The 24,242-nt window shown below is 43.5% G+C and overlaps 1 protein-coding gene across 1 annotated transcript in view; it reads left to right on the top strand.

Annotated features, from left to right (window-relative positions):
• The first annotated feature begins 4,135 nt into the window (after positions 1-4,135).
• The window catches only part of LOC111153207 (annexin A2), a 44,987-nt gene continuing 24,880 nt past the window's right edge, over positions 4,136-24,242 (top strand). Inside the window, exons 1-3 of the mRNA XM_022512087.1 lie at positions 4,136-4,239; positions 16,945-17,003; positions 19,950-20,049. Coding sequence (XP_022367795.1) covers positions 16,956-17,003; positions 19,950-20,049 — 148 coding nt within the window. The 5' untranslated portion in view covers positions 4,136-4,239; positions 16,945-16,955. The remainder of the gene's footprint in view (positions 4,240-16,944; positions 17,004-19,949; positions 20,050-24,242) is intronic.

Genomic DNA, 24,242 nt, shown 5'->3' with positions numbered 1-24,242 from the left:
TGCGGAATCATGAACATGGGTTATTGTTGTTTTATGCCTCTGAGATTTGGAGGTAGTTTATTTCCTAACAATAGTAACTGAAACAAATTACTACCTGGATGTGGAGTATTGCTGTGACAAATACCTAAAATATAAGACATTGACCTTATTGCCAGGCAGTAATAGAGAGTAAACGGTTAGTGGAGGTTGAAATGGTGGTGAGGAAATTGCAGTAGGAGGTTGGAGGAATGGCAGCTTAGCTTATGCTTTGGCAGAATGTTTAACATTACCATTGCCTGGGATAACATGAATGACAGAAAATATGCCCCATGATCTCTGAATCTAGCCAACGAGATTTCTAGGCAGAATCCTGAAAATGCTAATATATATTATATATATTTAATATATATTTATAATATATATATAAGTATAATAGGAGAAAAGTGCACTAAAGAAAGATGTTTGGCTTTCAAGCAGAAATTGCTAGCTAGTGAAAGATTACAGAGTGCGAAATGGCCTCAGAATAAAGATCAAATTGTGTGTGGCTACAAAACTTTTTTTTTATTTTTAAAATTCCACATAGGGGCGCCAAGATGGCCTGGACAGTTAGGAGTCCAACTCTTGATTTCAGCTGGAGTAGGGTTCTTATGGGTCATGAGATCCAGTGCAGCGTTGCTGGTCTCTGGGTTCAGGGGAGTCTGTTAGAGATGCTCTCTTTCCCTCTCCCTCTGCTCCTTTCCCCCCAACTTCTGAGCGCTCGCTCTCTCTCTCTCTCTCTCCAAAAAATCAATGAATAAATCTTTAAAAAGAAAAAAAAGATTCCAGAGAGATTTAATGTGGTACTTTGAAGACCATCTCAGGTCTTCTAGGAATCTTAAGTGCATTGTTCTAGCCTGATAAGCACAAAGTAGAGAGGTCTGTTTTTAGAAGGAATAATACATGGGAATTTTGGAGCATGGAATTAAACCTCATTAAGATTTACAGAAAACCCATAATGTTTTTGAGAAAATTGTATTGGTTATAAATTTTTGGAGCATATAATGAGCCTCAGTAAGATTTATAGAAAATCCACATAGTTTTAAAGATAATTTTTGTTTAAAATAATCGTGTTAATGAAAGAATTGATAGCTTTGTTGGACACAGAAACAGGACAAAATTAAAAGTTTCTGGACCTTTGTGTTTCTACTGGCATGAAGCATATTGTGAGAACTACTCAGCTTCAAATATGGGTCATTCTTAAGGAAAAGGAGATATTTCAGAGAGTAGTGAAGAGGCCAGAGGGCAAAGCCCAAAACTGATCAGACTTGAAGCAGGGATCCGCAGACTACAACCCATAATGCCAATCCAGCCTGTCACTGTTTTTGTATAACCTATAAGCTAAGTGTCCTGGTAGCTTCAGCTTTTCTTCTTGAAGAGCCACGCCATTACTGCTTTGGTGTAGAGATGAAGACTATTCCTCTCATCTCGAGGATGAGAGACTAAAGACAGGGAGGCCTAGCCTGCTCTCAGACATTCTAGCAGCTGAGTCACAATAGTTAAACCCCTTTTGATCCTCCAACCCCATATGAGCTGCCCCACCCAACATCATGTGGAACACAGGCCATCCCCACTGAATCCTGTCCAAATTGCAAAATCATGAGCAGAGCAAATAAACGGTTATGTATGTTTCATCCACTAAATTTTGATAGTAACTTGATACATTGCAGCAAGTAACTTGAGTGCATTATTTAATCTCTGGACTGGGCAGAAGACTTTAGTTGGGTTCCAGCTTCTCCATGTATAAAAACTAAGGATTAGACAAATTAATCTGAAAACCTCTCTCTGATCTAACATTCTATTTCTCTGAATTATTCTATTATTCCATAATTTTTGTGAGTGCCTATCATTGCTAGCTAGTTACTATTAGCAGTGTTCAGACATGGTAGACAAAGTGTGAATAAAATACAGGATATAGAGGACAGCATGCAGAAGAGTAGACATAATCTGTGATCCATTGTAGTAAACATTCTCCCCAGCTATGGGGGAAAAAGAAAAGAAAAAGAGAATCTTTGCACAAAGAGATTAAAAAGCTCTTTTATACTGGCAGAATTGGCCCCACATTCCTCAGATAGCAAACCATGACTTCTAATAGCTTCATTTTTATAACATCAGTGTAAAGTTCTGGAGCTTGAAGCAAACTGGCTATTTCACAGATATGTATGTCTGAATTTGCTAGAGTCCCAAGATAAAACAACAACAACATTCTTTTGGAGACATGGTGAATTTTATGTAATGCATATAATTTGAATTGAATCTTACCTTCTGTAAAGGGCCCACCACACGTAAGTAGGAGTAAGAGGCTGTGCACCCTCCCCTGAAAAGAATAGAAGGGAGGCAGAAGCTGTCCACCATTATAGTCAGCCTGTGCTCCCCTTCTGTTCCAAAATGTTCAGACAAGTGGGCAGATAAACATGATTTTTGCCTGTAAGGCTTCCAGCCTACATTTAAAAAAAAAGATTTTATTTATTTACTTGACAGACAGAGATCACAAGTAGGCAGAGAGGCAGGCTGGGTTGGGGGGGGATGTGGAGCAGGCTCCCTGCCCTGGGGTCATGACTTGAGCTGAAGATAGAGGCTTTTACCCACTGAGCCACCCAGGAGCCCCTCAGACCAAATTGAGCTATAAACATAAACCAGGGGGCTCCTAGGTAGCTCATCAGTGGAGCCAGCCCCCCTTGATCTCAATAGGGTTGTGGGTTTGAGCCCATATTGGGTATAGACATTACTTAAAAATTTTCTTAAAAATGCAAATCAGAAATTGTATTAAAAGAGTTGGTTTATTTTCTGTGTGTTCTGATAGGGCCCATTATGTATCATTATAAGTGAATGAACTGGGTAACGGTGAGCTCAGGGCTGAGCATCCAGAGACAAGCCCCCCCTCCCCTGCCTTGTGGCGAGTTGGCTAGGTGACGGTGAGCATGGCTAACAATGTCTTTTGACTTTCCTTTAATTTTATGGTTCTCTGAAGTGAAATGATGCTCAACTAGAAAGTAAAAACAGGCCTCAACATAGGTGGAAGATTAAAACACATAAGCATCAGGATTAGAAGAGGAGCTAGCTCCCTGAAATGTGTGGAAGGAAGGAATTCAAAGGTTGCAGGGAGAGGTCTTCAGGATTCTTAGCCAAACACTCCTGCTAGTTTGAATTCTGCGTACAGTTTTGAGCAGTCACACACAAAAACTTGTTTGCTTATATGTTGCCAGTGTGGTTCGTTGAAATAGAGAAGGGAAGAAAAGCGAGAAACGGAGCAAATCCGAGAGGAGGGAACTGGCAAAGAGGCTGCGTAAGAACGGCAGTTATGAAAGAAGGAAGGCAGGCAACTTCTTTGTTGGAACTTGAGGCTCAAAGCCGCCGCCCCCACCCAGCCCTGCCTGCCTGCCTGCCACGAGGACGCGCAGGACTGCCAGGCGCGGGGTGCTAAGCGCGGGTGCTGGAGGCGTGGAGAGAAGCTGAGAGGACGGCGCTCCCGGAAAACGGGCTCCTCTTGGAGCCTGAAGGGGTGGGATCTTGGAGCCTGGCTTTGGCCTCCCACCCGTTTCTCTCATCCCAACCCTGGCTCCGGGCCTGGTTGCGTGCTATAAGGCCCGGGCGAGCCAGTCTTCACAGGACAGGACCCAGCGGATCGCCCGCCCCACTCTCCTCCTGGGAACTGCTTGCGGGTCAGAGGTTAAGCTAAAGTGTTTGCAGACCGTAACTGGGAGCTGGAACTGGATGCCAACAGCCCCTCCTCAGGGGAATCTCGATTTATGTTTCCTGGAACAATTCTTTCTCCCATTGCATCGACGCTTAAAAAACAAAAAACAAAACAAAACAAAAAGGTGACTTAACCAAGCTTACTTTGCTAATTTATTAGCCTAAGTCAGGGGCTGAGAACTCGATGTGGCGCGCTAAAAATGTAAAAGGAGGGAAGGGTGGAAGAAACGAGGCCGCTGATGGGCCTCAAGAAAGCCTCCGCAGTGCTTTAATGGAGGGCTGGGCTGAGGGCGCGGGGGCCGCTCCCGCAGGTCGAGACTCAGAACGTTCCAGGGCGAGGCCGCCCCAGTGGGCGGGCGGGCCAGGGAGGGTGAGTCACCCTGACTCCGGGTGGGAGCGGGCAGGGGGAGGCGGGGCCGGGCGGGCCTCCCTTCACAGCGAGGATGTGGCGGCTATAAAAGCCCCACCCAGGGCAGCCAGCTCTGCTCTACAACTGGGGACGCTTGCTGCTCTCGGCGCCGGGCCCAGGTAAGCGGGGTGCGCCCCGCCCTCCCGCTATGGCCCCGGGGCCGCCGCGCTAGCGGGGCGGGAGCAGCGGGAAGAGAGGAAGACGGCCTTACAAAGAGCCTTGGGCCACAGGAACCCGGGAGGCCCTCCAGGGAAGGGGGCTGGAGGGACGGTCCGTACAGGGGTTCTGCGGAGAGCAGCGCTATAGCAAGGTGGTCTGGGTAAGAGTGAGGGGGACTGGTTGTGCTCTGGCGTTAGGGTTGCAAGGCAGAGGGAGGGGAGTAGGGCATCCCCCCCCGAAGTGCTCCCAGAAAGCTGAGAGAGGGGTGCCGGGGAGGGGAACGGAGGAAGGCCCCACATTCCAGACGCGCCGGGCGCAGGGGTAGGCAGGGTGTGGCTGCTCGGGTTGCCTTGGGTCCCAGGCTGAACAGGCTTGGGGGCATTTCCCTCCACGTTGAACAAAAGCTTAACGGCCATCTAGAAAGTAACCTCCTTCAGTTTTACTTTGTTTGAAAAAAACAAAAACCAAAAAACCACCACACAACCAAACCCGCATTTGTGGAACTTGTAGGACCAGCTGGAGGGAAGCAGTGGGGGGAGGGGGGAATGAAAGGTGGGAATTTGTAGGGGTTACTACCTCTCTCCCCAGTAAAACAAAACAAAGGAAAAAAAAAAAAAACCTCAGCGCATTCTCTTTTGTCTAGATTATCTTGTAGGAGAACAACCTCTGATTTCAGGGTTATCTGGAGAGTTTCCCACTTGGTTGACCATTTTTGTGTCAGGAAGTGTCCCCCAGGGTTGCGGGGAGGGGAGGAAGAGGGTTGTCACTGACTGTTACTCCACATGATGTAGTAGTGAGTCAGGAACGAGGGTGTAGAAAAGGGCGTTGCCCGGAGACTGCTGCTAGAGGTCTGAGTCTCAGCCCTTGGTGTGGAGGGCTGGATTCCATCAACTGGCTGTTGGGAAGGTAGGAGAACACCAATTTCCTTACCTGGGAAAGTGGCCTAAGGATGCCCATTCTTACCTCCACTTGCACAGTTATTGTGGTAAACTTCGAAAAACATGTTCTTTCAAAAATAAATATGTAAAGCACACTGAAATCATTAGGTGCCATGCCACTGCAAATGGTCACTTTTATGTTGAGTTGCTCTTTTTAAGCTGTGAGTATTCTGAATCTGTGGAAGAGCAGTGGCTTCATGGGTGCACACTGGGTCTTTATCTAAAGCCTTAAGATCCTAGAGTCCAGGGGTCTGGTCATTCAGCTCAGACTGACTGTACCGATGGATTCTGTCCAGAAATATGTGGTACTGTGCTGGTCTGGAACTTGGTGGTTTGGAATGCAGAATGTACCTTCTCACTGAAACAATATTATAAAGGTTTTTAGGTTCCCAGGTTAGCCCAGAAATTCTTCTTGAGGTGCACTGTATCTAAGTACTATATTGATAGTACATGCTTAATTTGGTGGTGGGGGGGGAAGGTAGGGAGGAAAGGTGGGAGGATAAGGGATGAGGATATGTGGGTAGGAAAACAAATTTCTGAAATATTATTCTGGAACTTTCCTTGGTTTTGAGATTGGCCCTGATTATTTGGAAAATTATATCGTTGCCCCCCCAACCTTTGTTTTTTCCAGCTTCCTCCTGTGTCCTTAGCATCCCTCTTCTCTGTCATATTATAAAAGCCATTACTGTCATCATTTCTGCTGCTGCCCCTTCTCCTTCCCATTTCAGTGTACTTACACCCAGCTAGAGGCTAACAATTTGAATCAATATTCAATAAGTTAGGAATGTTTGGTGGTCCTGAAATCCTTAGCAACCTAAACAGATCTGTGTTCTGTGAAATTAGAGGCCATGGAGTTAAGGAGCCACGTAATTACAACATTCAGGTCTTGTGAATGAAGGAAGATTTCAGATGAGGCCAGGTTCAGAGAGACAAACTCCAGAGAGGAGTCCGCTGGCCAGTGGTGTTAAGACATTCCCTCCCTTCTTCCAAGTCTATCGATTATCTAAAAACTTAAGGTTTCTCTGAAAGTATCTATCACATCTGTAGTGCAAGGGTGTGCCCATCAATGTGCATTTCTTTAGTTAAGGATTTATGATTTGGAGACCTAGATTTTGTAATTTCCCACAGTGCCAAATGGACTGCCTGTGGCAAATGCCCAGGAAATACTGCTTCTGCACTGGCTTTGATTAGGTGCTTGTTCTTGGATTGCACCTCAGTATTTAACATCTTGTGTCTTTGAGCTATTAAAGTACTGTATTGACTGACATTAGACTGGCTGTTGTGGTCATTAGTTTCCTGACAAATTTCTGATTTAAGTAGTTTTCCTGGCAAGATAGGTATCCTTCTGTAATTGCTATTGATTTTGGAGGCTGTAGCCTCTTCCTGCACCATTGGGCCTAGAATCTTGTACTGACACACTCATGAGCCTCGTTCAGGGCTGTGGGCCTGCTGAGGCATTTTTTGTTAATGGAGAGTAGCCCTGTCACAAGGAGGAGTCGCATTCTCTAGTGGTTTGCTTTGAACATCTATTCTTCCACAGTATTTATTGAGCATCTATCAGGTTCTACTTGCAGATAGAGGTACTGGGTATGCAAGAGTGAACAAAACAGACTGAAAAAAGCCAAAACTGAACCAAAAACCTGCTCTGTAGATTTGAAGTCTGTTGGGGAGAGGAAAAAAAAAGACCAAGTAAGTGAATTATATAGACTGTAATTAAGTTTTGAACTTTACATTTTTCCCAAATTAATATTTTAGTTTCCAAACTTGACAGGGGCTCATTTCCCCCTTTAATCTAGATGTTCCACAAAACTGAGTGTCATATTTAGCCTGACTTGTGGTAGTGTTTCTTAAACTTATTGTGACTTAACCTGCCTTCCAGATTTGATTGTGAGAGTTAAACAGAAATGGAATGCTCCCCCCCCCTTTTTTTTGCACATGCGAATCCACCTCCCTCATTTTCCCTGGTGCCACACCCCATTCTAGTTAGAGGCTACATCAGGAAATTCCAGTTCTTTTAAAAAATTCTTTCCACCCCTTCACTGGCATGCTTTTCCTTCTGTTACCAGAAGCAGTCTCCATCTACTTAGTTGGGAAGCAGGTCAGCAGTAGGGGTCAGGAGAGGCCCAGGCTTGTTTTGGGTGGTTCCAAACTGAGATTAGCCCTGAATCTCTCTTCTGGGGTATACCCTGAAGCTTGAAGACATCTGCTCAGTCTTGTCAGAGAGAAGTCAGTACATCCAAGTAGTCCGAGTTCTAATCCCAGGTTTGGTGTAGAAAGTTCTGAGTCAGGGGAATGGCTGTGACCTGGAGTCCTTGCTCTTTGTCTCTCTGCCACACCCAGTGTACACACTCATACCTCAGAGGAAATTGGGAGTCCCAAGGCCACTTGCAAGTTCTTCCTCCTTTCTTGTATTCCAAGTGCTCTAGGAGATGTAGGTTACATTTGCATGTTGTCCAGGGGACAGAGCTAGGACCCGGGTGGCCCTGGAAGTAAGAGGTGGGGTGCTGGGGTGGGAGTGGGCTGTCTTTCATGATGAGGAAGAGGCTGCCTGTGAAGTGACCTGCCAGGCTTTGTGAAGATTTGCAAGGAAACTGGCAGCTTAAGCATCCTTTGGAACTGGAACTGCATTTAGGATGTTCATTCTGAGCAAGAGAAAGAAAATGGAGCAAGAGTGCATTGAAAAAAGAAGCCATAATGATATGGAAAGACCTCATGTGTGTAAACCATCCATAAATGCCACTGAGCACCTACCGTTTGGTAGGCACTGTGCTTTGACCTATAAGGAAACAGAAGTGGATGTGACAGAAACCCTACGGGCAGATAAAATGGAAGACCATCTTTATATACTAATTTTTATTTATTTATTTTTTTTAAAAGATTTTTTTTAATTTATTTGACAGATCACAAGTAGGCAGAGAGGCAGGCAGAGAGAGACAGGAGGAGGAGGCAGGCTCCCTGCCGAGCAGAGAGCCCGATGCAGGACTTGATCCCAGGACCCTGAGATCATGACCTGAGCCGAAGGCAGAGGCTTTAACCACTGAGCCACCCAGGCGCCCCTATATACTCATTTTTGATATTTCACAGACACACCGAGATAGGAGCACGGAGCAGGGAGAGGAGCAGGAGAAAAAGTATAGTATTTTTGTATCCTGAAGTCTCATGAGGGTGTCAGCTGCTCAAGATTGTGTGTTCCCAGAGAACCTGGGTCTTGAGGTGGTAGAACTGTGCTGAGTATATTCAGAGGAATTACCACCCCAGTGTCACTGCAGTGTGTGTGCAGGTGTGCACTCGGTGGCGGGGGGAGGCTGTGTAGAAGATATTTATGGAAATGTAGGTGAAGTCCAGAGTGTGGGAGATCTTTTTTTTTCTTTGAAGGTTTTATTTATTTATTTGACAAATAGAAAACAGGCAGACAGAGCGGCAGGCAGAGGGAGAGGGAGGAGCAGGGACTCAGTTTCAGGACTTGGTCCCAAGACTCTGGGATCATGACCTGAGTCTAAGGCAGACACTTAATCGACTGAGTCACCCAGGCGCTCCCAAATTGTGGGAGATCTTGAAGGCTGAGGTTAGGCTTTTTCTCCTCCTCCTCCTCTTCTTCTTCTTCATCACCGGGATGTTCTTCTTTTTCTTCTACTTCTACTTCTACTTCTTCTTCTTCTTCTTTTTAAGATTATTTATTTATTTGAGAAAGAGAGATAGATAGAATGCGAGCAGGGAGAAGAGGGAGAAGCAGGCTTTCCGCTGAGCAGGAAGCTGGATGTAGGTCTCGATCCCAGGACCCTGGAATCATGACCTGAGCCAAAGGCAGTTGCTTAACTGACTCAGCCACCCAGGCGCCCCGTTTAGGCTTTTTCTGTAGACACCAGGTCTCCATTAGAAACACAGTAAGTAGCCATAAAACATTGACATTGTGCTGTAGCTCGAAGGCCTTGATTTCCTAACCCTGAAAGTGTCCCATGCCAACTGACTTCATTCCTGCCAGTCTCTTTCCACCCACTCCAAACCCATGACCAGGGACTGACGGAGAACCTCTGAGAACACGAGGTTGCCACGTAGGTCTGTTGGGAGCTAACAAACACATACTGATTCAGATCAGGTAGCGAAAGGTACAAGCCAGAGCAAGTGCTGTTGTGTCCATCCTGCTCAGTTTGATCAAGGCCACTGGGCACAATTCCAGGCTTTCTGCAGGATGACTTGGCCCTGTGACTCAGGCATTGATCAAGACCATAAATCCCAGGAGAACAAGTTGTGTTTTCAGGAATGTTCTGTTGAATAAAAAGTGCTTGGGGAGGGGGCGGTGAAGAATAGACACAGTACAATATGAATTTCACTCCCAACCCCACTCATGCAATTTTTTTCCTCCCCTTTTGGTTTAAAATTCCAGTCTGGTCCTATAGACCAGGAACGCTGCACAGGGAAGGTTTTGGTGGGGAAACCCAGCCCTCCATGCTGCCACCCACACGCATTTTCACTTTAAAAAATCCTCAGTTTGTATCATCCTGTTTCTGATTGATTCATCATGGTTGCTAGGGCTGTGTTTTGTGGTAACACATCAACACCACGTTTAAACTGTAAAGTGGGTGTGTCAACGAAACTGCTAGATTGTGCTCAGATTTCAGATTTGCCTGTGTAGACCAGCCCATTGCAATATGTTTTTGTTTGTTTGTTTGTGTGAATTAATGCTTGGGTTTTCTGGAGCTGGTTCTTTTTTTTTTTTTTTTAAAGATTTTATTTATTTGTTTCACAGAGAGAGATCACAAGTAGGCAGAGAGGCAGGCAGAGAGAGAGATAGAGGAGGAAGCAGGCTCTCTGCCGAGCAGAGAGCCCGATGCGGGACTCGATCCCAGGACCCTGAGATCATGACCCGAGCCGAAGGCAGAGGCTTAACCCACTGAGCCACCCAGGTGCCCCAATCTGGAGCTGGTTCTTAATTCATTATAGTAGAACTTGTTTTTGCTGTTTGCAAAGTGTTGACTTTTGGGTCAACAAAACAAAGAGTTGTTTGTTTCAACTCTTACTTGCAAATTTTGTTTTACTTTCCATTTTTGGGGAGAAGTTTAATCTGTTTCCCTTGTACTATTTTTACTACCACGTGTTTGATGTGAAACAATAAAATACAAAAAAAAAGTAGGTAGGGTTTTAAAAAAGTAATCCTTTAAGTATCTTTAAGACAGTCCTTATGTTAAATATAAGTGATTGTTTTTCAACAGCTGCACAGATTTTGTTAATGTCTAGCTTTGCACTCCAAGGGCTTTTCCAGTCAGGCAGCTAACAGTCTCCATTCGTTAATATTTTCAAGGCCAGAGGAGAAAACTGTTCCTTCACTGCACCGGGATGGGGGAGTGGTTGGTGGCCACCAGGAATGAGTGAGTGCATTCTCACTCCAGTGGTGACTTATTTCAAATCAGTTTGAAGTGGGTGTGGCTCTTTCACTAAGTTTCTCTAGCCCTCTCTAGTTCTTTCCTTCCTTCCTTCCTTCCTTCCTTTCTTTCTTTCTTTCTTTCTTTCTTTCTTTCTTTCTTTCTTTCTTTCTTTCTTTCTTTCTTTCTTTTTTAGATTTACTTATTTTTTGAGGGGGGTAGGGAAGCAATCTCCCTGCTGAGCTAGGAGCTAGACGTGGAGCTTGATCCCAAGACCCCAGGATCATGACCTGAGTGGAAGGCAGCCGCTTAACTGACTGAGGCACCCAGGTGCCCTTTTAATTATTTTTTTAAACAAAACAAAACAAAACAAAACAAAACAAAACAAAACAAAACTACCCAATAAAGAGCTGTTTTAATGATCTTGTCTAGTCAGCCAGCGCTTCTCTGGGAATGGGAAGTGTTGGTGTGTGCAGATACTACTCATCAACAGATTGAATTTGCTGGCTTTTCCCCCTTCTTTTTTACAAGTTGAAACCAGTTGGAGATCTGGGTGAGGTCGAAGTGCTGGAAAGAGTGATGCAGACTGTCGTTTTCATGTGCTTTGAGAACTCTGCCAGGAAAGGAGTAGTGGTTCTGCTTTTAACACACTTTAAGAATTTTACACTGCGGGGCCGCCTGGGTGGCTCAGTGGGTTAAGCCGCTGCCTTCGGCTCAGGTCATGATCTCAGGGTCCTGGGATCGAGTCCCGCATCGGGCTCTCTGCTCAGCGAGGAGCCTGCTTCCTCCTCTCTCTCTCTCTCTCTGCCTGCCTCTCCATCTACTTGTGATCTCTCTCTGTCAGGTAAATAAATAAAATCTTAAAAAAAAAAAAAAGAATTTTACACTGTGATGAGGAATCAGTGGGAGTGGAATTTTCACATGGCTCATAGACTTAATTTTATTCTCAAAGCACTAGGTAATCTAAGGCAAAGCTCCTGCTTATAGTAAGAAAATTCAGCCTCCAGAGCAAATGCGATGAACAGATTAGATGAGTATTGGGGAGCTTTGGCTTTCTGGCTCTCCCATATTTCCATAGCCACGCTTAAATTGGCACCATTCAGAAGCCAATATTTTAGACCCCCCACGGGGCACTACAGTAGACACAGCTTGTTTTAAACTTGTCCTCTTGGTTCTCCCACCACCCAGGGACAGACACTCTCCTCCATTCTTTCTCCCCAGTCTTTCCCCCATGTTTGTCTGGCTGGAACCTTCCAGGGTAATTGCCCTTCTCAAACCTGTCAGTACCTCACCGTTGATCTCGCAGCTGATCTCACTCATATTACTTTTATCTTTCTCTCTGTCTGAGTCTTCTTTGGAAGGGAGAACCATTATGGTAAAGTTGCCAGGGTGAAGACCCGAGAGTCAGACGACCCATATTCTGGCCCTGCCTCGATTTTCATTAATTGAGTAATCTGGGCTAACGCCTCAGGTGTCTCTCACTGCAACAAGATGAGAAGAGAGCTGGAAAGTGCTGTGGGGCGTAGTCTGCATTTCACCATTTTGTGTGTGTCCACAAGCCAAGAGTGTGTGCTTGTCAGGGGTTTGTTGATTGATTATTTGAAGGTTACTAGTGTTTGTAACCTACAGTAGCCCTACCAAGACTTTCTTTTACTGCTTTCAAAGGTAGCATTGCACTGACGTGTTCTTATTAATCAAATATATTATGTTAATGTTTTAATAAAAGTTCTGAGTGGCAAAGCCGACTTTCTTCTAGAGACTACCCAGTCCTCCACAAAATGACTGCATTGCCAAGGGATTGGATGTAATGAAGAAACAAGGGCCGAATTCTATTTGTAAGGTGAAAATGTGTTTGCCATTATGCTTGCATGAAATAGGAAATATTTAATGCATACCAGAGAACTTGCACAGAGCTATATAGCAAGCTTCATGGAGATTCTTTTATGGTTATTATGACATTTTTGCTTTTCCTGTAGAATGGTTATAAATAATACAAATAGAAATGTTTACTCTGCCAAATACCGACTTATTTCTAAAAGTTTACTTGGCACCTGGAGTGTGCAAAGGCTCTCTTAAGTTTGTGGGGAACCAGGATGCTGTGAAGGAGGTGAGGTAAAATATACTCCTGCTGCTTTGAATTGTACTTAGACATTTGCCATTTGAATTCTTGGTACATGTGGGAACTCAGTACAGTGTGCTCCACAAAGAAGTCTGGTGGCACCAGAAAGTGCTTTTGGCATTGGAAGGTGGGAGAGAGCATGTGGGATGGCAGCTACAACCACCCCATGAGCAGAGGCCAGAGTAGTGGTGACTCCAGGAATGGGCACAGTCTCCTAACCAAGAGGAGAGGTGAAGGTAAGGAGATGGGGGAGGAAGCAGGGATCAGGGCACTGTGGATGAAAGGAATACAGCTTTTGGAGTGAAGCAAGTAACTGTGGGGGGTCAGGCCACTTTTGCTGGGGGGGGTTAGATAGAAGGCACTGATACTGGGTTTCTGTGCCAGTCTTGGAGGGCTGGCCTAAGCTGGAATAAGAGAAGGCTATTGAAGGATGGGTTTTGAACCATTGGATGAGATGATATGTAGGGATTTAATTGATAGTAGCATGTGGGATTGATGTGATTAAATAACAGCACAACTGTGGACGATAAAACAGAAAGATTCGTGGGGCCTTTAAAACCCCCTATTTTCTGTCTCTCCTCAGTGTGTTGTGGCTGTGGGAGGAGAATTAACAGGAATGGAGAGTGTGTATCAGATTGTCTTTGGTTTACTCAGTAACGAGGGTCTCATGTGAGACAAGCTTAGGCAGCTGTCTGCAAAGCCAGTGCTCAGGGCTGGAAAGGCAGCTTGAAAGAGCTCTACAGTAACAACTTACTGTGCCTCTGTGGTGGAGATTCCCTAAACAGCAGAACCCGCGTGAGGCACCTGATTTAAGAACAAAGTGGACTTTTATTTTTTTTATTTTTTATTTTTTTTAAAAGATTTTATTTATTTATTTGTCAGAGAGAGAGAGAGGGAGAGAGAGCAAGCACAGGCAGACAGAATGGCAGGCAGAGGCAGAGGGAGAAGCAGGCTCCCTGATGAGCAAGGAGCCTGATGCGGGACTCGATCCCAGGACACTGGGATCATGACCTGAGCCGAAGGCAGCTGCTCAACCAACTGAGCCACCCAGGCGTCCCCGAAGTGGACTTTTAATCCACATTTCTTTGTGAGCAGAAACAATTCTGTTTGCAAGTCTGACTTCCTGATCATCTCTTTGGGGTTTTCCTTTTGTTTTGGCATTTTTATTTCTTAGTTGTTTACAGTGGGGACTAGAATTCTGTAAGGCAGATGACAACAGTTTACCCCTCACTGCGACCTACTGCAGTTCTGACGAGGCTCAGGGGTGATGGTCAAGGTCAGGATTGGGTAGTTAGTATCCTAGGGAATTCATCTCCACTTTAGTGATTCTCAGGCTGATGGATATGACGAGACCTTGTGGAATATTTTTTGGCCCAACTAGAAGTAGGAGATTTCTTGCTTTTTCTGTCAAGGCAGACTCAAATTTGTCTGTCCTGACAAGAAGTCTCAAACTGAATTTTCACATGACCAGGCTACTGCAAATGTTTTTGGACTAGGATTGGACCGTGGCACTAGGGGATCCTCTAGACCGGTGCTGTCCAACAGAAATAGAATGTGAGCTGCATTTGCCACTGTGGATTTCCTAGTAGGCCCATTAGAAAAAGGAAAAACAGGTGAAATTAAATTTAAATAATGTATTTTGTTTAACCTAATAAAGCCAGCATATCATAAGTACAATATATAATCAATAAAATCAAAACAGAGAGATTTTATATCCTTTTTCTCACGCTAAGTCTTCAGAATCCAGTGTGTAGTTTACACTTACAGCACTTCTCAGTTTGGACAGGACACCTTCCAAATGCTTGATAGGCACGTGTGGCTGGTAGCTGCTATATTGGGCAGTCCAGTTACAGAGATGCATGGCCTCCCATACCAGAGTGGTATGTTTGCTACAACCAATGAACCTATATGGACACCTCACTGTCATTCAAACTCATAGTTCACATTAGGGTTCACTCTTAGTGCTATACATTTTGTGGGTTTTGACAACTGTATAATGGCATTATAGTATCTTACGGAGAAGTTTCATGGCCCTAAAAATCCACTGTGCTCCACCTCTTCATCCCTTCCTCCTTTCCGTCTAATTCCTGGCAACCACTGACCTTTTACTGTCTCCATGGTATTGTCTTAACCAGAATATCATATAGTTGGAATCATACTATGTATGTAGTATGTAGCCCTTCAGACTGGCTTCTTTGGTAATATGCATTTAAGATTCTTCCATGCCTGTTCATGGCTTGATGGTTCATTTCTTTTCAGTTCTGAATAATATTCTGTGGTCTGGATGTACCATGGTTTATTTATAGAGCAAGACCTTTTATAATCAGGATTATATCCCAGCAGTGGAACATATTTGGGGGTAGGCGTGACTGAGAGCTGTGGGTATAGGGGTAATTGGAATAGCCTTAATTTTCTTTTTGCTTTGCTTAAAACTATTCAGTGGGGTGCCTAGGTGGCTCAGTCATTAAGCGTCTGCTTTTGTTTCAGGTCATGATCCTGGGGTCCTGGGATTGAACCCCATATCAGGCTCCCTGCAGGGAGCCTGCCTCTCCCTCTCCCACTCATTGTGCTTGTATTCCCTCTCTTGCTGTCTCTCTCTCTAATAAATACATAAAATCTTAAAAAAAAATCAAACAACTATTCTGTGATCATTAAGAAGAGAGAGGGGGTGGTCTAGGAGAGGGAGATCAGGATGAAAATCTTCCAGAGATATGTCCATAAGCACAAATAAGGGCAGATCTTCTTACATCCCTCTGCCTCCACCTGACACAGACTAGAATCTGCTTAGTCCACAGTGTTCTGATAAGTTAGCAAATGTCTATGTCATATACTCCCTCCAAGCCAGTTTTACGAAAATATTTAGACCATGCAAACTGTTGGGAGAATGGAAAGCTGGATTTGCATGGACACAATTTCCTTGATCAAAGAATATTAACCAAAGAGACTGAAGCAGGAGTTATTACAATTCAGATGTCGAATCCACTGTTTCAGATTACAGCTCTGCTCTATTTTCCTTCTTTTGGGGATGATGATGCTGAATGACCTATCTTGTCTCAGTTGAGATAAATTTCCTGCTGCTTGGGCACTCTTCATTGGCAGACGTTGGTGTATCAATTCCGAGAACCGTGTGATTGCAAAGCTGGAAAGCCAATTCATCAGGCTATAGTGTCGCTGCCTGATTAAGTGTATTAACTGGAAGATGACTTCATTTCAGCCCTTTTGAATCTTAAATACAAGGGATCGGTCTTTCTTGGGATGAGTTAATGTCAGAACATCTGTCCATGGTCTTTTTCATAAATAGCTGCATATCTTCTAGGCATTGGTGAGCTAAGAAAATAATGGATAATAATAAAGGTTCTATTTAGGAATGGGCCAGCGTGCAAATGTTGTTGATTTCAGGTCCTTTTCAATAGGGAACATTACTGGTGAGAAACACAGAAGCAGTGGCTGGTTGGACAAGCTTGTCCCTTTTTTTTTTTTTTTTAAGATTTTATTTATTTATTTAGAGAGAGTCAGAGAGGGAACACAAGCAGGGGAGAGTGAGAAGGAGGAGCGCGTTTCCCGCTGAGCAGGGATCCAACAACCATGGGGGATCCATCCCAAAACCCTGGGATCATGACCTGAGCCTAGGGCAAATGCTTAACAACTGAGCCAACCAGGTGCCCCAAGCTTATCACTTTTCATAAGAAGTGGAAGACTCAGTTTTATCCTGTTCGAACAAGTTGCATGAGCCGTGGGGAGCATTTTGTTTTTGTATTCACAAATTACATCTACCCCAGTTCTGTTTACACAGAGCATGAGAAAGACTGGTTACTTCTTCTACTTCTTCTATTTTTTTTTTAACTTAAGATTTCATTTATTTATTTGAGAGACAAAGAATGAGAGAGAGATCTTGAGCGAGGGAGGCAGAGAAAGAGGCAGGAGCAGACTCCTGCTGAGCAGGGAACCCAATGCAGAACTCGATCCCAGGACCCAGAGATCATGACCTGAGCTGATGGCAGACCCTTAACCTACTGAGCCACCCAGGTGCCCAGAAGGACTACTTTTGTAGTCCACCCAAAACCTAAGGCAAACCATCTCTCAGCTTAATTTGCCCAATCATAAGATAGGAATTGCACCTATTTGCAAAAATTGCTCTAATATCCTCAGATGAAATGGTCCAAGAAATAGAGATTAGTATAATGAATCACTGCGCTTTAGGGGAAAAGAAAGCCTCTTCGTAAATACTCTTGTACTTTTTTCCTCCAGCTTCCTTCAAAATGTCTACTGTTCACGAAATTCTCTGCAAGCTCAGCTTGGAGGGTGATGTAAGTATATCATTTTGTGTAATTTTTGCAAATTAGACGTCTCTCTGGATAACTATGCTACTCTCTTTCCTTGTACATCTAAGGACAATGAGAACAAATATACAGTTATTCCCCTCTCTTCATTCCCCTTTTCTTCACCATTACGTTTACTGTTTCTAGTAGTTCAATTTGACAGAAATGTTATGGCACTAGAAACTTTTTTGGCATCACCTTAAAATTGGACAGGCATTAGGGACACTGGGGGACTGGAGTTTTATGCCGCTATATACTTAGTGTGTCATTGGTGGTAATTGCCATGTTGATACTTGAGTTTTAATGTCATACCCTGGCATTTTATGAATGATTGGCATAAGCTACAGCCATATCAAAAATGACCCTTGTGTTTTGGACTTATTACAGTGTCTGCGAAATTATTCTAGACAAGGACTTACATGTTTGTTGTTGTTTTAATTTAACACCCAGGAAATCTTTAATCTAGAAAAACTAGGATAGTTGTGTGTGTGTTTTTTGTTTTGTTTTTTTTTTAGCTAAATAAATATTCTAATTCATCATGTTTGCTTTTTTGCTTTGGCTATCAGGGAGCTCAAAATTATATCTAATTGTCTTTCACAGGAAGTATGTGAACCTGGAAATTCTGATGCTTTGTTTTATAGTCAAAATTTTCTTAAACTATATGTGAAATTACAGGTCATTGCAAATACTTTCAGAATCAAGTGGAATATAAGTTATGAATATGTAAAAATATTTAATAATTCCATACATCTTTCGGGTCATCCTGGCAGAAATGGCTTTTACAAAAACTCAGCAGTAACCCTGGTTTGTAGGCATATCTTACAGGTACTTCAAAATGCACTCTCACTGAAACTGAAATACATCAAAGCACTTGACAGCAGTCTGGATTAGGTGGTACTGCTGTATTCTCTCTGGTACCAGCCGTCAGATGTTCAGATAGATGATGTCTATGCAGACACGGGTTGTATGGAGTATAGAGCCTATCTATTTTTAATCTTCCCTTGTGGAACTTGTGCACACTGTTGCTGGCAACACTTACAAGCTGCATGTTGAGGTCCAGACAAGTCCAAGAGCTAAACAATTTTTTTTCTTAATGGATCTGATCATTAGATAGTTTTTAGTATCAAATTTCAGAAAAGGCTTTTTGTGTGGCCTTTGAAGTTACTTTAGTATAATGCATCTCTCTGTGGAGAGATGGGACTGCAATAGAAAATGTCATGTTTCCCCCCATATTTTGGAGGAAGAAAAAAAATCACTTTTCCTCAATAATTTGATTTTTGAGACAGTTCTATGGGTAATAGGTTCAGTTATCCATTTAGTTTTGTTTCTAGAAGTTTTATTAAAGATATGCAAAATTTTCCTACTTCTTGTTGTTTTTGGAGTAAGTTGACATAGCACCTAGGAAATGAAGCCATATGTGATATGGCTCAATGAGCAGACTGCCTGCCTTTGTAAATAATTGATGGCATTGTTAATAAATAGGGAAATGTTTTTCTTAGATTTCCATCCACATTTTGTAGCCACCATAACAAATAGAGTATTTCAGAATAGCCCTTTGTCCTTACTTTTTTCTGAATGTATGTTCCATCTCCATTGATTTAATCTTATTGGAAAGTTTAGTAAAATTAGACGGAAAATACTTTAATAATCCACTGTGCTTCAGAGGTATACGTGTTAACTGGATTTACTATTTTCCAGGATGGTCACAAGTACATTTTGAAATACTCTGTTCAGTCCTCCACTTAGATTTCTGGCTTTTCCTGGGAAACATTTGAGAGGATGTCATCTTAGTTACTTACCTGTATATAACTGCACTCCTAATAAAACCAAATGAATGAGTGCTGGAATGCCTCTTGATGTTTTGCCTGTGGGTGGAAAGGTAAGTCAGGGCACCTCAGGCTCTGACTCTTCCCAGAAACTGAACTAAGGCAAGGTCATCACATTACGATGGGCATTATGTACTTGGGGGAGGTCGTGGGGATGGATGAGTCTTGAAGTTGAAGGTGGATGGTTCTACTGACAATCGAAACCACGCGGTCCATCTTCTGCATTCCCTTTGCTTTGGGATTGGGTAACAGGGTGGAGGGAAGCTGTAAGAGCTCTCAAGGAAGGAGAGAAGTTAACGCTTCGGATAGAAGGACTGATGTAGACACCTACTACTGTCCTTGCTTCAGTCTGGGATGGAAGGGGGTCCATCAGATCAGGCAGGGTAGTGGGCTTTGAAAAGCATTGGAAAAGGAGGAGAGTATGATTTAAAAGGCCATAAGAAACAAAATTTAAAGAAAAATATAGAAAGGGTGATAGGAATAGGGTTAAAAGCATAGTGTTAAAGAGAGCAGAGGAGAGAGCCGGGAGCAGGAACTTGGCGAACACAAAGAGGATGTGGGCCAGGAGGCCTGACCACCTTGGTGCCCTGGTTTTCCTCACTTGTCTCATAGTCTGAGGCAAGCAAGCCGGCATTTTACATTTGCATTTTGAGGAACTGTGAGCTCAGCGATACAGGCCCGGTGGAAATTCAGATGCCTGTAGCAAAAACTTGGCCAAACACACTTGTCATTCAGGCCTTTCCACATTTTCAGCTTGTTTCAAATCGTTGCTGGCCCAGTTTAATGCTTTTCAAAGTCTTCCCAGATAAGTGGTGGTTTCCAGTGCCCAGCTTTGGGCTGTCTGCTTTTGAACTTGGACTAGAAGTAGGAGACGTGAAATACAGATAGCATTTTCTAAACTAGCTGAGCTTTTGAAGATGAAATCTTATTAGAAACAATGAAGTTTCTTATTCTCTGTTGTGAAGGGACATTAATACCTCCCTAGTTACATAGTCTACAAATGATTTGAATTGTTTAAAGAAACAATAGGAGAAATCTATTTCAGGGATACTTCAGCAGGAGGATTTTAAATGTGTATGATTTGAGTATGTTTGTCTTTTAACCTCAGCACTCCACGCCCCCAAGTGCGTATGGGTCGGTCAAAGCATACACCAATTTTGATGCTGAGCGTGATGCTCTGAACATTGAAACGGCCATCAAGACCAAAGGTAGGTGACATTTGTCCTTCTCTTGTCAGGCTGACAATGACTGAGGCATTTTTAGTTGTCTCTTCATTCTCCCTCATATCTCTCTTTACTGGTCATTTGAAATTGTCCTCAAGCTTTACTGGAGTGGATCTAAACCTTCCCCATCTCACCCCACCCGTCCTTCCCCCCCTTCCTTCATCCTTTCCTTTTTCCCTTCCTCTTCCTTCTTCTCTTTGGAGAGAAGACTTAAAACATGAAAAAGTTTTGGTTTTTTTTTTTAAGATTTTATTTATTTATTTGATAGAGACACAGCAAGAGAGGGAACACAAGCAGGGGGAGTGGGAGAGGGAGAAGCAGGCTTCTCATGGAGCAGGGAGCCAGATGCAAGGCTTGATCCCAGTATCCTGGGATCATGACCTGAGCTGAAGGCAGACGCTTAACGGCTGAGCCACCCAGGTGCCCTCTTGAGAAAGTATTTTAACCGAGGAGCCTAGGGACAGGGAAACAGGCCTCAACTGAGAGCTGGAGGCCTGATTCCCTGCGTATGTGTTTTGGCCTCAGGTCTTTACTTTGAGGCCTCAGTGCCTCTTCTAATAAGGAAGAGGTTGGTCATGGTGATCCCTAACTGGCCTTTTTTTCCTGAATTCCCCTGATTTTTCAGTACATTTGTTGGAAAAATGCTGGGAAAAATTATACTGCTTTGCTTTTAGATTTATTGAAGAAAAAACTCGGGTTTTTTTTTTTTTAACCCTACTGGTTACACCATTCCTTAGACCTGGAGCTTGAATTAGAAGAGCAGTCAGAATGAGTGTATTTCCTGGAGTTCCAGGATGAGTAAGAGAGGGCCAGAAGGCATAAGAGCTTCCCTTCGAAATAAAGCAGATAAAGCATTTGATTGGGTGGGTCTGAGTAAGAACTTGTTCAGGTCATCCTTGTGCTGTTTTTTGTGTCTATAAAAGTCAGTGTTCAGCCTCTCTGGCTTATGTTAATGAAGCGTGTCTCTCTAGGATGGCCCCATCCCCCAAATCCCTGGGCATTCTGATTATTGTGGTGATGCTTGTGATTCACCACACTCTTTCCCCTTTTAGACAAAGCACTTCTTTTCACTGTGAGGCTAGTTGAGATGTGTACATGACCCAGCAGCCAGAGCAGCTGCTGATTCACACCTCTGCTAAAGAGCCATGGGCGGTTTGCTCTGGGAAGTCCGGTGTTTTAACTTACTGACACTTGTACAGTTCACATACGAGTGACTGACAGACTGGGAACCTCAACCAGGATGACCTAGGAACCCAAAAACGAGAGTGATCACATGTCCTGGCTTATTTACAGCTGCATTATTTACTGACTGTGCCCCTTTTCACTCTCAGAATTGTTTTGTCTTTCTAAAACCCTTGGAGAGGGGCGCCTGGGTGGCTCAGTGGGTTAAGCTTCAGCTCAGGTCATGATCCCAGGGTCCTGGGATTGAGTCCCACATCGGGCTCCTTGCTTGGCAGGAAGCCTGCTTCCTCCTCCTCTCTCTCTCTCTGTCTGCCTCTCTGCCTACTTGTGATCTCTGCTGTCAAAAAAAAAAAAAAAAAAAAAAAAATCTTTAAAAGCCTTGGAGAAACTGGTGACTTTGTTTCCAGAGGTAGGACGGAAAGGAGAAAAATCATTTATGTCCTGTGGCTCTGACTGGACACAAGGATTTGCATCATCCTAAAGCAGCCTTACAGTTAGTTCCCTGGGGACATGGCGTATCTCCCAGAATGACTCCCTGGACAACTGGAGGGAGAATAAGGAAGCATCCAAATTAGACCTTTCATAAGTCTTCTCTTTTTGATGCTTTCAAATGACCATACTTGTCAAAGGCCAGGTTGGGAAGTCAGCAGGTCAGTAATCAGAAAATGAGACTGAAAGGTGCAGGCTCATCTCACTATTCTCTTTGGCAGAGCTGGGGTGTAGTGGGTGAGAGATTGTGCAGTCATGGTTCTTCACATTTTGGCTCTGCCACTCATTTACTAACCATCTGACTCTGGAAAAACACTTAACTTCCTTAAGCTTCAGTTTCCACATACAAAGGGAGGCTAATCAGAGTTCCACCTCACACAGTTGGGTGGTATGAAGTGGTGCCTGCCATTAGACAGTGCTCGAAATGTGTTATCTCAACACACACACACTCACACACATGCACGTACACACACAGGCGCCTACGTGCACATGCCATGATCCACTTGCCTAAAACTCACCCTGTCTCACTATCTGGGTGTGTCTACATTCCTGGGGTTTCCCAAGAGCCCCTGCAGAAACACACTTAACTCCCCTCACAGTTAACTCATCTGACAGAGATGGGGCCTTGTACAAGCTTGAGACAAAGGCTGCTTTTGTCCTTGCATGAGAAAGCTTTTAAGCAACCTGGAATGTAAAGATTGCGCAAATGAGCTCTGGTCATAGCTGAAACTCCCAGGGTAATAAAAATGCCTTCAGGCTCTTTCTGAGTTGGTTGGAAAATACTGTAGTTTCTAAACAGAGACGTCTGGAGGGGTAAGATTTGGATTCCTGCATTCCAGTGTAGTCAAAAGCAGCTGACATCACCATGATCCTGGTTGCCACTATTGATTGAGTGCTCATTATAGGAAAGAAAGCGTTGCGCCAGGCACTTTAGGAATGCTCTTCTTAGGTGAACTTCCAATTCATCCTGATGTAGTGTTATATCCTCTGCACAGTTTATGGGTGACAGAGTTTAGGTCTCTTGGCCTTGGTTTAAATTGGGATTTGGTCAACTTTGTCCAGCCCTAGGCCTGTGTTCTTAAACACCTCCATATTGTGCCACCTACCTGAAGACCGGACTTTTTTCCTTTGCCATAAGTTATTTTCAGACATGAAAAATATTTTGCAGTTGTGAGTCTGTTGATCTCAGATACATGACGTATTTGTGGCCCAACTTTAGGTCCCCTGTCTTCTCTTCATACTTAATGCCTAGTGACTTCCACTTAGGACCACTTACTTATTTTTGGTGCCTAGTAATTGTAGAAAGTAACTGAGTTTTCTTGAATTAATTCTGTTAGTCTTATAAAATAATTTCTGGATTGTCAGTGTGTTTAGGAACCTTATATCCTTCTAGGAAATTATTGAGGAGAAAGAAAATTATATTCATATAGAGCTCAGTGTACCAAAGATGTTAATATCTGCATTGGTTAGGGTAACAAAAAACCAGGCTAGTTGGGGAAAGACTTAATAGGTTCTGGTAACTCCCTCTGTGTTACACAGAATATCTGTAGACTATGAAATGTGAAAAATAAAATTTATGAACAATTTTTAGTGAAATATAGTTCACATACATAACAATTTGCCTATATAAAATGCACAATTCAATTTTTTAAAAGATTTTATTTATTTATTTGACAGAGAGAGAGAGAGATCACAAGTAGGCAGAGAGGCAGGCAGAGAGAGAGGGAAACAGGCTCCCCGCTGAGCAGAGAGCCCGATGCGGGACTCAATCCCAGGACCCTGAGATCATGACCCGAGCCAAAGGCAGCGGTTTAACCCACTGAGCCACCCAGGCACCCCACAATTCAATTTTTTAGTGTGTTTACCGAGTTGTGCAACTGTCACGGTTTTGGAATGCTTGTTTTAACATGCATTCACCTTAGAGTTGTTAGTTGTAGAGCTGATTCTTTTCCTTTCTTGTGCTTTCAGTATATTCTGTTTTCCAAATTTTCTATGAGGACATGTATCAACTTCACAAATGGAAGGCAATAAATTTAATTACAAATAGAAATAAAGTCAGTCATTGGGAAAGTTAACATTCCTTTGTCCCTTTCCTCTTCCTCTTGATATTTGTAGATAACTCATTTCACTTTTAAAAGTGAGCTAATTAATATTTTACCCTCCCGTTTAAAATGTCTTCTACCTTCAGTGTAATTAAGAGGCTTGCGCCACACTTTCACCCCACTCCTGCCTCCAGCCCTTTACAGGAAGAACACAATGCTTCGTAATTGCTGTTTCCTTGACATCAAAGAAAACAAAGAGTAAACCTCGAATACCTATAAACAAAGGCCAAAGCCCATGAAAAGATGACTGTCTGGGCCTCCATCTCCTAGGTAGAGTAGCCCAGTACACGTGCAAGCTGTGCCAAGTACAGAGTTCTCTGGGCATTATCTGCTCTGTCTGACCGACCATGGACTTCCCTTTGGTCTGAGTGCTCTCAGGAAGGAAAGCTGAGAGCAAGTCTGGAG

The sequence above is a fragment of the Enhydra lutris genome, unplaced genomic scaffold (genome assembly GCF_002288905.1).
Source record: "Enhydra lutris kenyoni isolate GAN:26980312 unplaced genomic scaffold, ASM228890v2 scaffoldscaffold31, whole genome shotgun sequence".
NCBI lineage: Eukaryota > Metazoa > Chordata > Mammalia > Carnivora > Mustelidae > Enhydra > Enhydra lutris.
The sequence above is the reverse complement of the archived record's forward strand: the minus strand, read 5'-3'. Positions and strand labels throughout refer to the sequence as shown.